A 19299-nucleotide genomic window follows, 5' to 3' on the forward strand; every position below is an offset into this window, starting at 1 on the left:
GGCCGGCAGCGGGCTGAGTGGGGCTGGTGGCCGGAACCCCAGATGGCAGCAGAGTGCCACTAAAAATCAGCTCGCATGCCACCTTTGGCACGTGCCGCAGGTTGCCGACCCCTGGTCTGGAGGGTGAAATTGTTAACCTGAGTCTTGATGGGTGGTGCAATGTCCACAATAATCCTGTTGTATGTGCTTGTGTGACAATAGAAGACGGGAATGTCTTCCTTACAGAAACAATTGATACATCAGGAAATGCGCACACAGCAGAATACTCACAAGAAGTAGCAGTAAAAGCTATAACTGTGAAAAAAATTCAAATGTGTAGTATGTAGCTTGGTCACAGACAATGCTGCAAATGTATCCAAGATGAGAAGAAATTATTTAGAAGAGAGTCCCAAGCTAATAACATACGGTTGCAGTGCTCATTTGATGCACCTCCTAGCCAAAGACTTAAGTGTTCCAGAAATAAAGGCTAATGTTGTTGAAATTGCAAAATACTTCCGTTAACAACCACTTTGCAGCAGCTGCTCTGAAAAAAGTGGGAGGAACCAACTAACTCTCCCACAAGACGTGCGATGGAACTCAGTAGTGGACTGTGTTGAGCACTAGATCAAGAACTGGCCTAATCTGATGACAGTTTGTGAACAAAATCATGAAAAAATAGATGGCACTGTCACAGCCAAAGTTCTCAACACTGGGCTTAAGAGAAATGTTGAACATATGCTGAGTACCCTGAAGCCTATTTACGTAGCCTTGAACACAATGCAGGGAAATAGCTTTTTTATTGCTGACACTATAGAAATTTGGAAGGAACTGAGAGAGATCTTAAAAAGAGAAATATGCAATGACAGAGTTAAATTACAAGCGTTAAAAAAAAGAATGGGACAAGCACTATCTCCAGCTCATTTTCTTGAAAACATTCTCAATACTCGGTACAGGGTCAAACCTTAACTGCTGAAGAAGAGGAGCTGGCTATGACATGGACATCCAGCAATCATCCCTCCATAATGCCAACTATAATAAACTTCAGAGCTAAGGGTGAACCATTCAAGAAATATATGTTTGATGATGATATTTTAAAGAAAGTCACACCAGTGAAGTGGTGGAAGTCACTTAAGCACTTGTCGTCAGAGACTTTTGAAGTGATAATCTCACTTTTAACAGCAGTAGCTTCTTCTGCCGGTGTAGAAATATATTCTCTCTTTGGACTAATTCATTCCAAATTGAGAAATCGTTTGGGACCTGAAAAAGTAGGAAAGCTTGTACTTTCTTTTCCAGATTATGAACAGACAGGAAAATGAAGGTGACGATGACTGTTAGCTGCAGAAGCCAATATTTTCAGCTTCTCATGTTGACCTGGCTGACATGGTTGATGAAATATTAAAAAAAAAAAAAAAAAAAAAAAATTAAATGTAACTATTTTAGTTAAAAACAATTTTAACAAAACCAAACCTGATTTTTAAAAAACTTGAATGTTTAAATTCAAAAATTCATATGCTTGTTTTGTTAAAATATTATATGTTTGCTGTTGAAGAAAAAAATCCAGAACACATAATGTTGTTTTAGTTAAATAAAGCAATTTAGATATCTGTCTGGTGATGTTCTCCTCCTAATACAGCATGGCAAGAAAATCCTCCAAATATTAATGATTAACCTGTTGAATTGGAGATAGATATTTATGAAGTCTTTGGAAGGTGAACTGCTTCAATTATCTTTGGTAAATGAAATAACCAACAAATCATTAATTTTCTGATATAGCTGTAAAACTAATCTGAAAAGTTTTCAAAATAATCACTTAAAAATGTATTGTGTGTACCTTCTAAAAATGAAATCTACATTTATCACTGAGCTGTGAAGAATATGTATTAAGGTTATAGCAAGCAACAGGAATGCACTTTTATGTAGAAATCCATGATTAAATAGAGTTTTCCTGACTAGTAATTTAAATCAAATACACCCTGATCCAACAACTATGCAATTAAACTGGGATTCTAGTTTTTGTGGCCTCTGATAAAAATGAAAGGTCTTCATTACGGACAGATAAGGTAGTATGTTTATATGATTTTTTTCCCAAGATGTTGCTATAGGAGTACAGTTAAGGTAGTTTGGGTACCTTGTTCATGAAGTGCAACTTTAACTCTGCATTTCATAGATTTCCAGTATCTGAGGTTTATTAACATTCTTGAAAGGTAATATTCCTGCAAACCACCCATGTGGATATGCCTGCAACCTTAACTTCCCTTCAATACATTGTGTATGAAACTTTCCTTAAAAGAAAAATAATAGTTGTACCAGAGAACTACGCAGCAAAGGAAGCTTGGGGATGGGAGGCCTTCCCTCCCTTTTTCCTGACCTCTGCAGAAAGGAGGCCTCACTAATGCACACCTCCTAAAGACTTCAGGAGGGGAGTTTATTACCTGTGAGCATTAGGAGTTGCACAAGAGAAGGGTTCCATCTGGATAAACATATCAATCCTTTGGTGAGGCTTGTCAAGGGCTCAAAAGAGCTTGTTGAAGACACTCCTAATGCCATCCTCCCCAGGGGATCCCCGCCCCCCAAGAAGCCTAGGAACTTGAAAGGCAGGATATGTGGGGGGAAAGGGAGTGCAAGGACCAGAAGAGAAGCTCAGAACTGCAAGGAAAGGTGGTGAGGAAGTTGGGGGGAGTATTAATGCTTCCCTAACTCTCCCAAACACTTCAAACCTTTTACTAAGCACACTCTAATAATGTGGATCCCCCTGCTCCTGGCAGCCCATCCATGCCAACAGCAAAAAGAACAGCTATTGTAACTGTGCTTCTTTGAGATGCTGTCATTAGTATGGATTCCACTGAGAGACATTAGCACCTCATGCGCACAAGAATGGAGTATTTTGTATAGTAGTGTCTGGGGCTGTACATGTACCTTCTGCCTCACTGTGCTCCCATGCGATGGCACAAAGCACAGGGCGTCTGACCCTCCTTCAGTTCCTTCACAATTTAAGATGCATGTTAGCAGAGAACTCCAAAAAGCAAGGATGATGGGTGGATTGTGGACATCATCTCAAAGAACTAGTTACTGTAGGGTAAGTAACTGCTCTTTCTTTCTCCAATATGTTTGGGTGGGTGTCTCCCTCTAAATGACTGACAGGCAGTATCCACTCCGGTTAGTGGGAAGGAGGAGCATCAGCTCCTATTTTATCAGTCAAACAATAACAGAGCAAGACTCTGGAAATGTCCACACTAGATAGCTTCTTCTCTCTCAGCACTGAGTGTTGTTTCAAGAATGTCATGGGTGGGTTTGATTGACTGGATTTAGGCATAACTGTGAGACCATTTTAAGGTCGAATTCAGAGTGTGGTCTCAGGACTACCTTATGCCTATGAAAATATGCATGAGGTCGAACTCAGGGTGTGGTCTCAGGACTACCTTATTCCTATGAAAATGTGCACGAGGAGGTCTGGCCATAAGGTCTTGGAGCTCACTGATATTCTGTGCTGAGGAAACAGCTACCAGGAAAACCATCGTAACCATCTGAAGTGGTGTATCGAACAGTCAGAAGCTCCATGAATTTCAAGAGGATGATGCTGATCCCAAGTAGGGGTCAGATCTCCGAGAGGAAGGTAAGTATACAGGAAACCCTTGAGTAACCGGGATCCTGTGGGATGTGAAAAGATAGAGCCATAGGTGAAATCTAGCAAGCAGCATCAAGTGTGTGCATACCAACATATGCGTAGTCGCAGATGTGCGCACACAGTTGTTGCGCTTGAGTTTAGGTCCTCTACTATCAACTGAAGGGACCAGAACCTGTCCTCTGGCAGGTAGGCTCTCGCCAACCAGGAGTCCTAGGAACTCTATCTTCTGCAATGATGTTAGACAATTTCTTGTAATTCACTAGAAATCCTTGTTGGGAGAACAGGGAGAGGATGCACTCTGCTGCGGGGACCTGCATCTCATTAGCCAGTCATCCATGTACAGACAGATGTAGATTCCTTTTCTCCTTAAATGTGCTGCCATTAGTGTCAGGCATTTTGTAAACACCTTCAGTACCAGGGAGAGACCGAAGCACAGAACCCTGTACTGGTAATGAGTGGGCCCCATCATGAATCTTAGGTACCTCCTCAGGGCTGGATGAATAGCTATACAAAAGCATGCTTCCTTTAAGTAAGAGCCACAAACTTAGAGAAATTGAATGATGGGGGGAAAATGTTAGTAATCTAAAACTGAGATGGAGTGTGTATTTGTTGAAACTTCTTCAGATAGGATGAAGACCCTTTTGTTTCTTTGGAATGTGGAAATACTGGGAACAGAAGCACCTTCCCCGATGTCTGATGGCAACTCTTCTATGGTTACTAGATGAAGCAATAAAGTTAGTTTTGCAAGATGATCTTGTCAGAAGGGTCCCTGAAGGGGGATGGAGAGGGGAGGTGGATAGGGGATAAAGCAGGGGGTTCTCAAACTGGGGGTCGGGACCCCTCAGCGGGTCATAAGGTTCTTACATGGAGGGTCACGAGCTGTCAGCCTCCACCCCAAACCCCGCTTCGCCTCCAGCATTTATAATGGTGTTAAATATATAAAAAGTGTTTTTAATTTATAAGGAGGGATCGCACTCAGAGGCTTTCTATGCAAAAGGGGTCACCAGTACAAAAGTTTGAGAACCACTGGGGTAAAGAGTGGAACTGGATGGGGTAGCCCTGGGTGATTATCTCCAGATAATCTCATTCATCTGTCCAATGTTATGGCAGATGGAACCAAGTGGAACAGGGTGAAGCAGCTTTCGAAGGTCATGCTCTTTGGATTGGATTTTATGTGGCTTGTGACAGTCCTGTAAAATTTGTCGACTTGTCACGGGAGTGGTTTGTATGTATTGCTGTCCAAGAGGAAGGCTGGTGACCCCTGCTGTAGCTTGACGTGATACTCAGGCTGCCTGGAATGGTAGGATGATGTCTCTTGTCTTGACTGGGATTAAGGATGATACAGCTTGTGGTACAAGCCTGGCTTGTAAAACTTTAGGGAGCATGGGGTGGCTTCAGATTCTTTTAAGGAGCACAGTGCTGTCAGTTCACTTTCTCAATTAAGAAGTGCAGGTCCTTGATCAACTCCCTATGTATGACCAATGCTTCGAGACAATACTCTGTGCATGTTTACTGCTGTGGGCCATGGATCTGGCTGCAGTGTCAAAGGCAACCACTGCCGTCTGTAAGATCATCTTGAGCATGAACTTACCACGCTTAACTATTTCTCTGAGCTCCTCCCTGTTGTCATGTGCGAGCTTCAATTCAAAAGATGTCACCCTGTCCCAGGTTAAAGAGTCATACTTGGCCAGTAGGACCTGGCAATTTGCCTCTCACAGTTGTAGGGAAACACAGGAATAAGATTTCCGTCCAAATAGGTTGAGTCTTTTGGGTTTCCTGTCTTTAGAGGTACTCTTGTTCAATTTAGATTTTTCCTGTACTACCAACACAACCAAGGAGCCCAGTCTTGGGTTGAGCAAAGAACTCAAAGCTAGTTCAAGGGTACCATTTTTCTACCCGTTTTACCATAGGTGGTATAGTGGCTGATGTCTGCCAGGAGGCTTTAACTGAGTCCAAGAAGTCCCTGATTTATGGGAAAAGTGATTCTAGACAGACCAACAATTGTCAAAATATTGAACAACTTATGACATTTCTCAGATATTACTAGAGTTTCTGCTGTTCTCATAAGGTGCTTCCAGAATGACTAGTAGTCACCCGGTGCCAGTATCGGTGCCAAGGACACAGCTTCATCAGCCAACAACGAGAGTTCCTTTGGTGGAGAAGTAGAATGCTGGTGTGGCTCAGCCCCCATGTCTGGTTCTTCCTGGTGGTCCTCCCTGTCTAGCATAGGTGATCTGACCAGAGAAGCTGATGGGGAAAGTGATCTCTTTCTTAAATGGGAGACCTGCTCCTAGCAGCATGAGATTACAGACCCAGTAAGCCCAACATGTGGCCACAGTGACATGCCTTAGCAAGCTAGCTGGCTAGCATGATATTGACTAGTCCAATGCTGTTGCTGTAAGAATGGTGGTCAGATTGTGTAGGGAGGCATGACATTGATCACAGATAATAGAGGAGAGTATATCTGCTAAGATGGTGAGAACATATGCCCCAGTGATGAAGAGGAGGAGTAAGACCTCCCCTAGGGACACCACTGAAATCTAGCTATTGGAGAGTGGGAGCAGGGCTGGGGGTGCCCACCATTCACCAGGCTCCAGCTGCTAGTCTGCTGGGCTAGGGAGGGACAGGACTTCCTCTTCCTCTGCAAGGCCACTCTGGCGGGGGGGAGGGAGGAGAGAGAGAGATCTCAGACCCACCTTCGGGTACCTCCCCGCAGCTGCAGGAAGCTCCGTGGCTGCTGCCAGCTCTGAAGGCTCCCAGCAGCACAGGGGAGATCAGACCCACCTCCACCTCTGGGAATCTCCCCTGGCTGCAGGAAGTGCCGTGGCTGCTGCCTTCAGAGCCTGGCTCAGTGCAGCACAGAAAGACAGTGGCAATCCCGTGACCCCCCTACATAAGCTTTGTGACCCCCCCATGACCTCCTTTTGGATCAGGACCCCCACAATTACAACACTGACATTTCAGATGTAAACATATGAAAATGCTAAATTCACCAATTTTAAAATCCTCTGGCCATGAAATTGATCAAAATGGACTGTGAATTTGGTAGGGTCCTACCAATGAGTAATACTCATACTAGAGCTCTGCCAATTCATCTCAATCCTTATCTGTGAAACAGACAACTCTATTTCCAGTCTTGTGAATTTCTCAAACAGCAGAAATGTCACTAATAGTGCCAAGTTGTGTCTGGAGTTTGTATAACTAGAATGAAACCAAAAATATATTCACTTGAGACCCGTATCCAGGTCTTCTGAAGTAACAGAAGACCAGTGCATTAACTACCAGAGAGCATTCTAGGCGCCTATTGTGTCTGGACACACGATTAGTTTGTTGATTTTTTAAGTTATCTTTCAAAAATCAGAGGATTTTTAGTTTTAAAAAGAGATACTCACCAATTTTTCCACATCCACTTCCTCTTCACTCTGGAAATCAGAAGCTCCATCCAGCATCTCATCAGCAGAATCATCAGTCTTTTCATCATCATCTTCCTCCTCCTCTTCCACATCATCAATGGTAATATCAACAGTAGGAGTATAACCCTTTTTGTGGTGTTTGGGTTCTTGTGATCTCTGTTCTGGGGTCAGGATATAACCTTTAACAGATTTCTCAACTTTGTTCTCTCTCTCACTGTTACTTTTGTTGTCTAAATCAGTTGTCTTACTAGATATTGTGTTCCAAGAACTATTGACATGAATTGAGTTATCCTTAGCATTTTCACTTGCTTTCTGAAAACCAGTGGTGCCTTGTTCTTGGTTAGGAGAGTTAAGTTTTTCCTGGACATCTAGATTTCTTTTACACTCATCTGTACTTTCCACAAGCATCTCCCCTGAATTATTATCATGTTCCTTTGTATAAATGATCTCCGATTTATTTTCCCGTTCCTCCATTATGTTCTCGGTCTCTATAGAGTCCTCACATTCCTTCCTTTTGACCTCTGACTGAGCACTGCTGTCCTGGAGCTCTTTTTGGTTCTGAAGTGGTTGAGTCCCTTCCTGCTGCTCGTCTTTGCTTTCCAGCTGTGCATAAATCTCTTGCTTTTCCTGTGGACTCTGTGACTGTGCAGCATTCCCCTTCTCTTCCCCTTTTTTCTGTGGCTCTGCATTTCCCTCCTGTTCAGTATCTGGAGACTCTGCTTGTACAGTGCTCGTGTACTCCTCCACATGGCTCTTTAACACTGCAGTCTCCTCCTGCTCCCTGGGACTCTCTGGATATACAGTATTTGCAGGAGCAACTACTGCTTGACCTAGTAATTCTGAAATAGTCTCTGAGTTATCTGAAACTTCCTCCAATACTTCTTCAGAATGTACAGAGTCCCCTTTCTTTTCAGTGATCACTTTGTTTTTCTCACTGATTGGCTTCTCACTGATGTATGAGTGGTCTGATGATATCACATCTGCAGAAACATCATGCTGGAAGGTGGGAATGTCATCTGAGTAATCCTCCAGCATCTCCGGATCCTTCTCAGCCATCTCTGAGACAGTGGAGTTTCTGTCAGATATGATCACATCAGCTGCAGACTCATCAGTACTATTTGACTGATTTGCTGGCAACTCATTTTCCTCTTGTTTGCTATCTGACACTGTGACCTCTGACTCCATGACTTCTACATCTTCTGAATGTGAAGACTTCTCAGGCTCTTGCTGCTTAGTAGGACTAGACTCATCCTTTTGGCTTACATTCTGGGAATCTTTTTTTATCTGGAGGGATGCAACATGATGAAGAATAGAGTTTGGGACAGACTTCTGTCCTGGGAGCTGAAGCAAGGCAAAACTGCCAGACTGAAGGGGTATGAGACTGGCAGCATTAGTTGGTTGACCACCTGAGCTACACGTTATTTTAGATTCAGAGCCTGTCTGACCTGCAATGCTGCTTGCTCCTGGAGGAGAGATCCGCAGAGTCAGGGTGCCTGCTTGTGACACAAAACTGGGTACCGACGGAAGGATGGATGATGCTTGAGTGACCAAATTAGCTGTAGGTGCAGACTTGGATCCAACCGTTTGTACTGCTGGGTTTTTGACAGGGGAAACTGAAGGAACAGAAATGGAGGACGTAGGTGATACAGGTGTCTCAGGAGGCTTAGAAGGCCCAGGCAACCGGATTCCTACAACAGAACCTATGAGAGAGATGAAACACTAATCACTATTTCCTAGAATCACTCCTCCTGATTCTAGTATTTGATGTCATATAAATTAAAGCAGAAAGATCTTCTTCCAAGGATTATAATATAATTAAGTACTAAACCACAGAATTACAATATAACAACTAGTGCTGCATAAGAGGCATGCTACCATAAGATTTCCACGAAGGACACTCTTTTCCATATTTTGTCAGTTAATGCACAAGTTTCATCAATGTGTTGAAAAGGTGGTCATTAGATCCAGTGAGAAAAAAGTTTTCATAAAAACAATTCAAAATAAATGAACTCTCTCTCCTTTACAAATTTTGTCAGAATATTTCAAAAATTCAAATTTAAAATATTTCATTTCATTTTGGTGGTGATGGGAAGGAACACTCGCTTTTTTCTTTACTTGTCCCTCTTTCTCTTCTTTAAAATGTAAAATAGTGTAATTTTCCTCACCAAAACAAAATGAACAGTTCTGAAATTTGATGAAAATTAATTTTTCACAAAATTTTTCATTTAATCTAAAAAGCCATTATTTGTCAAAACAATTTGGCTAGTGGCAAATGGTCAGATTTATACTCACCGAAGTGATCAATCCAATTTCTTTAAAATAGTGCTGAGATAGCACATTGACCCTTTGCTAGACATAAAAAAGTCTTTACCTAGCTCATAAAATTCCTAAATTTTGTGAAAAGGAAGTACTGACACAACATTTTTTCAGTTGAAGACAAGTGATATTTTATCCAATATCACATCATATCTGAATGATTATACTTTACTCTCCCAACCTACACAAGCAAGACACATTATGGTCATTTTTTTCTTGGCAGTGTGGTGGTGAAATCTCAAAACACAAATAATCCTAGTGTCCTGTACTAGTTCCACGCAATTACTTTGACTTTCAGTGGAAAAAGGGCACGTGACAAAGGAAAGCTCATCTGCTACAAGATTTACCGCAAACAATACGCTGAAGATTCAGGAAAGAATGGCAAAGACTTTGTACCTGGATTGCGGAACATTACTGGCTGAATGTTGGATTGGGTGCCAGCAGCTCGGAGCTGATGCAGTGGAACAAGCTGGATGATCTGTCCGTTGGGATGTCTAAATAGGTTTACCCCACCAGGGCTCCTGAGAGGCTGCAGGATCATCCTATGCCCCTGAGCAAGCTGCATATTATGGAGGGGTCGTAAAGCAGGAGAACCTTGATGCACTGGAATCAGCAGTAATCGAGGTCCTACACGCTTCTCTGTTCCAGAAGACAGCCCTTGGGTGCTTGCAGTTGTAGTCTGAGAAGAACCATCTTCTGAAAAGTTAGTACAAAAATAGAATTCATAATATGATTCACAATACTCCTTGACAGAAACAATCACAAATTATTTGGCTTTACTTGTCACAAAAGTAGGTAAGATGTTTTCAGACAGAAGTGTCATTTTTCAACTAACAATATCCCTTTAAAAACTATTTTATAAGAGGTAATTTCAACATCCTCCATTTATCCACAAAACACATATAGCATGGACCAGGGCAGTACAATCTTCTCCACTCTACTCTGTCAATAATCTCCTCAACCATGTGAAAGAATCATGGACTGAGAGGGTAATTATCTGCTTTCGTGCCTAGTTCTTAGCCTTTGTGGTAGTGATGGTTTTGTGATAAGACATTTATCAGCTAGGAAATAGTCTGAAACCACCAACTCATTTCATATTACACAGCGAACAATCACATGGCTACAGTTTCTGTTTACTAACAGCCTGACCTGAATTCAAAGCAGAAACTTTAGAGGTGAAGGCTCCATACCCCATTCCACTGAGCAGCCTCGTCCCACTATTTTCTCTCTGATGGAACTGTACAGTTGCAGACTTATTCCAATTCTGATGCAACCAGTGTTTCCAGCAACAAATTAGCCAGTAGTGCCTGAACCTTACCTGGTCTTGGATTCAGTGAAGGACTTGTATTAATTCCAGAAAGTATAATAGGAACAGAACCAACAGACGAGGTTGGAGTGGTCACCATGGATGTGACTGTAGTTGTTGTCACCACAACTGGGGATGAGGTGGTGGTAAGAACAGGATGATTAATGGTTGGTGTAGTTACTACAGATTTAGGGAATGATATGGTAGCTACTGGTGTAGTCATTCCAGTTGCTTTTGTTATGTTCACAGTGGCTGTAGGGGTAGTGGGTGAGACAGCAGTACAGGCGCTGGTTTCAGATGTTCCAGGAGCACCAGTAATGGCAATGCCAGGAGGAGAGTGGGTAGATTCATTAGCTCTTGTATGGCCGGTAGTGGTCACAGTAGATGATGCCACAGTGGTAACACTTTCTAAAGTAACTGGAGAGGTGGTGGTAGCTGCAGTGATGGGAGAAGAGACAGTGCAGTAAACTGGAGATGACCTTGAGGGAACCACTGGAGTGACGACCATTACTGGTGTAGGCCTGACATTGAACTTCTGTGGCCCTGTCAGGGGTTGGGGTGTGCTAACTCCAGGAATCTTCTGCTGCAGAGCTCCAACTTTACTCATCACAAACTGTGTGAACACACCACCAGGTGAGGGTCGAGCAGCTGCAAATAAAAACTTGCAGGTCAAAATCTCAACAGGTTCCCTCTTTGCCCTGCATGAGGTGCTGCAGTAGTCAATTTAGCAAAAATTAGGGCCCCAATGTTGTTAAAGAGCACCTTGTATATGAACTGAAACATTTCAAAACATGGCCATTCACTTTATTATAGTCATGAACAGGCTTTACATTATTAAAAATTTATGTTTTATTCAAGATTTACAACTTTCTGCTGCATTTCTTCCTAGCCATGCAAAAGAATCAGGCTCTATGACACTACGATCTTTATTGTGACACTACAAATAGAGAATTACAATTTCAGTACATGAAGAAAGGAACAGGAAATAATTGGCTCATAAGGGATTCTCTAATTCTTAAACTCTTCCCATAAAAGCTTCTCTGTGAGGTCTTCCTCCTTTCACTGCTTCTTGGTCTCCATCCCCTTAACACTGCATCCACTTGTTACGCCAGCCACTTATTTTTAAGTTGGGGTAGGGTTTGCCATGCCCTTCACATTGAAATCATCACCCTTCCAGCTGAGGACTGGATGGGACTCCCTTTTGACACAATGTTCAAGCAAGCAGAGGGAGTCACTATGGAGAAGCTCCCTCCCCTCCATCCCTTGCTCTCCAGGGTTCAGAATGCTGTCTCCATAGCACCCCAGACCCTTATCAGCTGGGGAACAGAATCTGGTTATCTAGTGTGACAGCACAGAGGATTACCACAAGGCAAGCCTAACTCTTAATAAAAAATATCATACTCTTTCATGTATGTAGCACCTTTAGTCCAGAAGGATTCCAAAACAGTTTTTATACATTAGATATGCAAAAATTACTTCACCCACCACTGAAATGCAGCCACCTCTTCAAAATTGCATAGAAATACAATGCAAAAGTTTACTACAGGAAGGAGAAAACAGCACATCCAGTTTACACTGCAGGGGGTATTTAGGTAGGAAGAACACAATTAACCACAAATCAGAATTTTGCCAAAACACAAATTAACACCCCCTTCTGTTGCCCAGAGCTTCTTGGAATTGTTAATGACCAAGTTGTTGGGCCCCTGGATTTCACATCTTACCCAAAAGATAGCACTTCCTATAGCACAGTATCCCATCACGCCATGCTGAAGTTCTATTTCAGTACTGACTCAGATAAAAGAGTGCCACACATGTCTTTCAGACGAAGTAGTTACTCACATTGTGCAGTAATGACTGTTCTTCGAGATGTGTGTTGCTATGGGTGCTCCACTGAAGGAGTGCTTGCGTCCCTGTGCTGCTGATCGGAAAACTTCAGTAGCAGTGTCCATTTGGCCCACACATGCATCGCCTATCCTTGTGCCCTGCCACGAGGTTAACCAGCACAGGCAGGCTAACCCTCCTCAGTTCCTTCTCTACCGCAAAGTCATAGACAAGAACTATGAAGTAGAGGAGAGGAGGGTGGCTTGTGGAGCACCCATAGGGGGACACATCTCAAAAAACCATCGTTACTGCACAAGGTGAGTAACTTCTTTTTCCAGTAATGTCCCTACAGGTGCTCCACTGTAGGTGCCTCCTGAGCAATATCCCTAATGGAGGGCTGGGGCTTTGGAGTTGGGTCAGTTAAAAAATGGCAGTACTGTGGAGCCGAAGATGGCGTCGGAGGTGGAGTCCCCAGCAATCACAGTGTTCTGCGAAGGCGTGGACTGACGCCTATCTCACCACTTTACAAATTTCTGAGATAGGGACATTCTTGAAGAAGGCAAAGGATGAGGAGACTGACCTCATGGAGTGTGCGTGGATACTACCTGGAGAGGTCATGTTGCAAACCAGATAATTGTCCTAGCCTGGTAAAAGGCTAAGGCTCTCCTGACATTTAGTGTATGCAATATAGCCTTCCTGTTGTCACAGTGAGGCTTGGGGTAAAAAATTGGAAGGTGAATCAACTGGTTCATGTGGTGCTGGAAGGTTACCTTAGGGATGAATTTTGTATTTGGCCTGAGCTTAACCTTGTTCCAAAAGAATACTGTATAGGGGGAATGTGCCATCAGAGCCACTATTTCTCCTCTTCTCCTAGCCGAGAGGATTGCTATCAGGAAGGCCATTTTCATTGAGAGGTATGTAAGTGAACAGGTGGCTATGGGTTCCAAAGGAGGTCTAGTTAGGCCTTTCAACACCAGGATTAGGTCCCATGTAGGGTTGGGATGTCAGGGTTATGAGAAAAGGTTTGCTATACCCCAGAGCAATCGGTTAGTGGTTGGGTGTGATAGCACTGAGTATCCCTCTACTTTTCAGTGGAAGGCTGCTATAGCCACTAAGTGGACCCGAAGAGAACTGAGAGATAGTCCCAGTATTTTTTTGGAGTCAATACATAGTCTCGGATCTTTGGAAAAGCTGCAGATGTTGGGGAGATTTTTTGGGAAGTACACCAAATCCGGAACCTGGACCATTTCTGCAGGTAAGTACGGCATGTCAAGGACTTTCTACTGTGTAGCAATGCCTCTTGTACCTCCTTCGAGCAGGAGCTCTCTATGCACTAGAACCATGAAGGAGCCACGCCCTGAGGCGAAGAATCCCAGGTTGGGATGTAGAGTGCGTCCTTCGTTCTGCGAGAGGAGGTTAGGAGTGGCATGGAGAGAGTTCAGTGGGCAAGTCACGAGTTGTGACAGGTAAGGGCACCAAGTTGATCTTGGCCAAGTGGGAGTGATCAGTAGGACATGTGCTCCTTCTCTTTTTATTTTTAATAGGACTTTTGACAGCAGGGGAAACAGAGGAAAGGCATAGAGAACTTCCCTGTCCCAGGGAAGGAGAGCATCGCTCAGGTAGTGTTGCCCTATCCCTACTCTAAAGCGGTAACGTGTACATTTTCTTGTTCAGGTGAATGGCAAACAGGTCTGTGGTTGGTGTTCCCCACTGCCTGAATAGCTTCTGGAGTACTGCTGGGTTTATCTCCCATTTGTGGTTGTGTGGGAACATGCAACTGAGACTGTCCGCCATCGAGTTGTGTGCACCCTGAAGGTAAGCCTCTGATAATGTAACATTGCGGGAGATACACCAATTCCATACTCTTACTGCTTCTGCCCACAGGGAGGGTGATCTAGCTCCCCCTTGTCGGTTTATGTAGTACATGAACGCTATGTTGTCTATTAGGACTCTTGTGTGCGATACCTTAATCAGCGGGAGGAAATGGGCGCAGGCATTCCTGACCACCCTGAGCTCAAGGAGGTTGATGTGAATGGATATTTTCATGGATGACCACTTGTCTTGTATTGTGAGGTCGTTTAGATGCGCGCCTCATCCTATGAGGGATGCATTGGTGGTGAGAAACAATGACAGGGGATGGGGTGAGGTTTGTGAAAAGGGGATCTCTTGGCAAACATTTCTGCAGGTAAGTACCAGCCCAAGGAGTTTTTGATCCTGGTGGGTAGTGACAGGGGTTTGTCTAGTTGGTCTCCAAACCACATCTGGAGACATCACATATGAAGCCTGGCATGTGGTATTACCACTGTGCCCACTGCCATATGCCCCAAAAGTTGTAGGCAGTGTCTTGCTGAAATTTGTGGGTTGTTTTGAATGGTCTCTCTAAGTGTGGCCAAAAAGAGGAATCTGTGTTGAGGCAGGAGGGCTCTGGCCTGTAACAAGTTGAGGTCGGTGCCTATGAATTCCAGGCGTTGCACTGGAGTGAGGTTGACTTCTGGCCATTGATCTGTAGGCCCAGTTCCGTGAACAAGTCCATTGTGTATTTGGTGACATGGTGAGCCTCTTGGAAGGACCGGGCTCTGAGGAGACAATTGTCTAGGTAAGGGCAAATCATGATCCCTTGGGAGCACAGGTGCATGGCCACTACTGAGAGAACCTCGGAGAATACTCTTTAGCTGATAATAGCCCAAATGAGGGGTACTCTGTACTGTTAGTGGTTTTGTCCCAGGGTAAATCTGAGGAACAGTCTGTGGGACGGAAGGACTGTGATATGGAAGTACGTGTCCTGAAGGTCAAGGGCCAAAAACTAGTCTCCCTGTTCCAAGGCTGGAATAATCATAGCTTGAGTGACCATCTTGAATTTTTGAGCTTTGATAAACTTGTTGAGTGCTCTGAGGGGTCTGACGTATGGGTCTCCAACGTCCCTTCCTCTTGGGTATTAGAAAATAGCGAGAGTAAAAACCTTTGCCTCGTAGATGCCGAGGTACTGGTTCTATGTCTCCTAACTGGAGGAGACAAATCTATCTTGTTGTAGTTAACTCTCATGAGAAGGGTCCCTGAAAAGGGCCATAGGGTAGGGTGCTGCAGAATAGGGAGGGAGATAAAGTAGATGGAATACCCATTGTGAACAATTTCCAGGACCCATTGATCCAACGTTATACGTTCCCAGGTGCTGCAGAACATTGCAAGACGAGCCAAATGGGTAGGAAATGTTGGTCAGCTGTTGGGGGGGGGGGGGAGTGGTCTGTCGATGCCTTGACCAACACATCAAAACTGGTGTTTGGAGGTGAATGGTTGTGATGTGGAAGGCTGCGGGCTAGATGGTTTACGCCTGGGGAACCTAGATTTCTTCTTCTGAGGTCTGTAATAGCACTGACTTGCGTACTGGGAGTTGCATGGTTTGTGCTGGGGCTGTGGACTGAATTTTCTCTTTTGTCCAGGATGTAGATCCCTAACGATCAGAGAGTGGCCGTAGAATCTTTAAGGATATGAAGAGAGATGTCCATCTTCACTACAAAGCGCTTGGTGCCTTCAAAGGGAAGGTCTTCAACAGTCAACTTCACCTCTTTAGGGAAGTCCAAAAGGTGTAACCATAATGCATGTTGCATAACCACTGCTGTGGAGATGGACCGGGCCACTGTATCAGCTGCATCGAGGGCAGACTGTAGCGCTGTTTTGGCTACTAGCTGTCCCTCCTGGATGATAGCATTGAATTGGTCACGCTGTGACTCGGGAAACTGATCAATAAAGTTGCTACGTTTCGAATAGTTGACAAGGATGGCTTGATAATAAGCAATTTGGAACTACAGGGTGGCCTAGGAATAGGCTTTACTCCCGAAGAAGTCCAAGCGTTTCCAATCCTTGTCGTAGGGAGTGGACCTCATTTGGTGCTGACGGCCCCAAGAATTTACAGCATCCACGATGATGGAGTTGGTGGGAGAAGAGGAATTCCGTCTCCCTAACCAGGACATATTTTTTTATCAGCCCACTTACAAGTAGGCATCACCAATGCTGGGTCTGCCATATGTTTTTTGCGGGGTCCAGGAGAGCCTCATTAATGGGGTGGACTATTTTAGAGGATGAGTGTACTGTGTCAACTAGTTTGTAATGGGTGTCCTTGACTTCCAAGGGTATCTGCAAAGTATCTGTAATTTTTTCTGCCAAGTCCTGGAAAAGCCGGAAGTCATCAGCTAAGGACAGTGGTGGAGGCATGATGGCCTCATCTGGGTGGGGAGGAAGATATGTTGGTCTTCGGAGTCACCTCTTCCTCAGTGCCGCCCTCCTGTTCCTCCACAATCTCCTCCAGAGATTTCGAAGTTCTGGATGCCATGGCCGAGGGGGAATATCTTGGGGGTTCACGGGTAAAGCTGGAAACCCGAGAAGCGTGGGGATGATATGCAACCCAAGGATCCCAGTACAGCCACTGGGGAGGTGGAATAGAGCCCGGTGGTAGTGCCTATGGTTAGTGTACCAAGGTGGTGGTGGTGGGGCCATCTGTGGGTGTGCTCAGGAGACCTCTTGATAGTGGGCACCATAGGGAGCACAAGAGGAACAGGGGGAAATGGCCTTTTCTGGCTCGCTGTCTGAGTCCACAGTAGAGAGTGGAAGTGTGTGGCAGGGTAGCAGAGAAGAACTGGTGTCGAGATCCCAGTGCCAAGAAAAGGAGCCTCCGGTACATCAGATACTAGAGGTCTCTCGAGTGCGGGAATTCCAGTGGTTCTGACCAACCTGGTGCCACTGGTGGTACTGAGGGCATCTGGGATCTTGCCTGTACCAACCACGCTGGTGCTGGATGGGGCATTGATGACAGCACCAATGGTACAGCGTGTACCGGCAGCATCTTCTTACTGGAGTGCTGGCTCCTACCTTTGTTTGTCGATACCGCTGACCCTGTGCCAGTGCCTTAAGCAAGTTAATGGTACCTGCCATTCCAGATCTTTCTGAGCTATGGGTACCAGGCTGGGATTATCTCAGTGCAGACAATATTGATAATACCTAACATCCCTCTTGGGGCTCACTTCCCAGTCTCTTTTTTGATGAATTACAAGAGGGGTTTGCGACTGATTTCTTCGACCCACAGTCCTTGGATGTTGAGGGCTGTGGGGAAGACTCACATCTGCCAGGTGACTCGTGCTGCAGGTTTGGGGGGGTGGGGAGGGAGTTTGAGGGCTGCCTCCATGATGATGATCTTTTGTCTCAGCTTCCTGACCATTCAAGACATGGGTCTGAGTTGCTGGTAGACACCACACTTCTGTGGAATGTGGCCTTCCCTGAGGCAATGTATGCACCGGGGAGTGCTTGTCTGCTACAGGGACAGCTTCTTTGCAAGAGAGGCACTTCCTGAAGCCCAGTGAACCGGGCACGCCCTGTTGGGGGAAGGGTCCCCAACAAAAAAAGGGGGAAAATAGTCTTTTTTGTTCAGAAAGAGAAAAAAAAACTACAGCTACGACTGGGGAGGCTAACTATAGAAATGTTAAAGAAGCTAATGGTCACAAACACACTGCTAATGGCTCCATCTCCAGCCAGGGGCAATTGAGAAGGAACTGAGGGCAAGTTAGCTCACACACGCTGGCTAGCCTCGTATTGGGACACAAGGAAAGACTGCACATGTGCGGGCCCAACAGACACTACTACCGAAATTCTCCAATCAGCAGTGCAAGGAGGCAAGCACACACATAGTGGAGCATCCATAGGGACACTACTCGAAGAACCTTTCATTTACACTTTGGAAGGTCTCCCATCCAAGAACTGACTAGGACCAACCCTGCTTAGCTTGTGAAACCTAATGAAATTAGAGACCAGTGTGATATGGCTGCTCACATGTTGTTCTCTTAATCCAGATTTGACCATCTTGCTTTTCATTACATCTCTTCATGTGTCTTTGCTGTTTTCATACCTTACACTGACATGACACCTGAAGTTCAAGTGAAATACCACCATTAGAAAAATAAAAATACAAGTGAAGAACAACAGACTAGACTCATCCTAATTCTTTTAACCCTGGGGTTTAAGAAAGTCTCACCAATAAAGGCCGATGACAAAGATAAGAAGGTTCAAATCAGAAACATCCAGTCAGAACAAAAAGCCAACTTTAAACACTTAATTTGTGCTTTTCCACTCAACCTCCTTTGTCCTGACTTTTTATTTAATCAATACTACCACAGCACATCTTCAACCTTTGCAAACATAATTCTAACCTAAGACAAAATTTAGTGTTTTAGGTAAAGAAGTTATTTATTGCAGAGGCAGTTTAGGTAGGCAACTATAAGAGCCAAAGGCAGTGTGCGCTCTTGGACAGAAATCAACAGCAATGCTGTACACTCATTCTCTATTTTATGCTTCAGGCAATTTAAAATACAGTAATTAAGTTCCAACCTACCTATCTGTCTCTGTGCTGGGACATGAGCTTTCAGAGTCGTCACAGTGGGGGCTGAAGTAGTGCTGATGGAGAATGTAGTTTGGGGAGTTGATGTGGTGGGCACCTGGACTGATGGTGTCCCGGAAGCAGCTGCCTTAGCATTGGATGCTACCTTGGAGATCACAGTACTGAGGGTTGAGAGATCAAGTACTGTGGGTCGCAGCCTGCCTGTGATATAAGCAGCTAGCCGATTGGCTGGATGTAATGCCCCCATCAGTCCCAAAAGGAGTTTGGCCTGAGGATAACTTTTACCATTAACCTGAAAGAAGTGGAAAAGGGAAATTCTGTGAAGGAAAAAAAAAAAACTTGCTAACTTACCACCTTTGGACAAGGTGTTTCATTCCATGGGATTTCCAGAAGTGCTTTTCAGAGTAACATTGCAATTCAGAATGGGCATTATTAATCTGCTTTCTGCTCAGGATAA

The 19299-nt window shown here is 44.4% G+C and overlaps 1 protein-coding gene across 15 annotated transcripts in view; it reads right to left on the reverse strand.

The window, feature by feature from the left end:
• Positions 1–19299, reverse strand: part of MGA (MAX dimerization protein MGA) — a 94340-nt gene that overhangs the window by 27072 nt on the left and 47969 nt on the right. For 5 of the 15 annotated variants that reach the window (XM_037900432.2, XM_037900431.2, XM_043549847.1 and 2 more), the window contains exons 14-17: positions 18837–19134; positions 10652–11287; positions 9730–10029; positions 6997–8717 (exon numbers count right to left, since the gene is read on the reverse strand). In XM_037900432.2, coding sequence (XP_037756360.1) covers positions 6997–8717; positions 9730–10029; positions 10652–11287; positions 18837–19134 — 2955 coding nt within the window. The remainder of the gene's footprint in view (positions 1–6996; positions 8718–9729; positions 10030–10651; positions 11288–18836; positions 19135–19299) is intronic. The other 10 variants (XM_043549852.1, XM_037900435.2, XM_043549851.1 and 7 more) reach the window with 5 other exon arrangements.

This window comes from Chelonia mydas, chromosome 6 (genome assembly GCF_015237465.2).
Source record: "Chelonia mydas isolate rCheMyd1 chromosome 6, rCheMyd1.pri.v2, whole genome shotgun sequence".
NCBI lineage: Eukaryota > Metazoa > Chordata > Testudines > Cheloniidae > Chelonia > Chelonia mydas.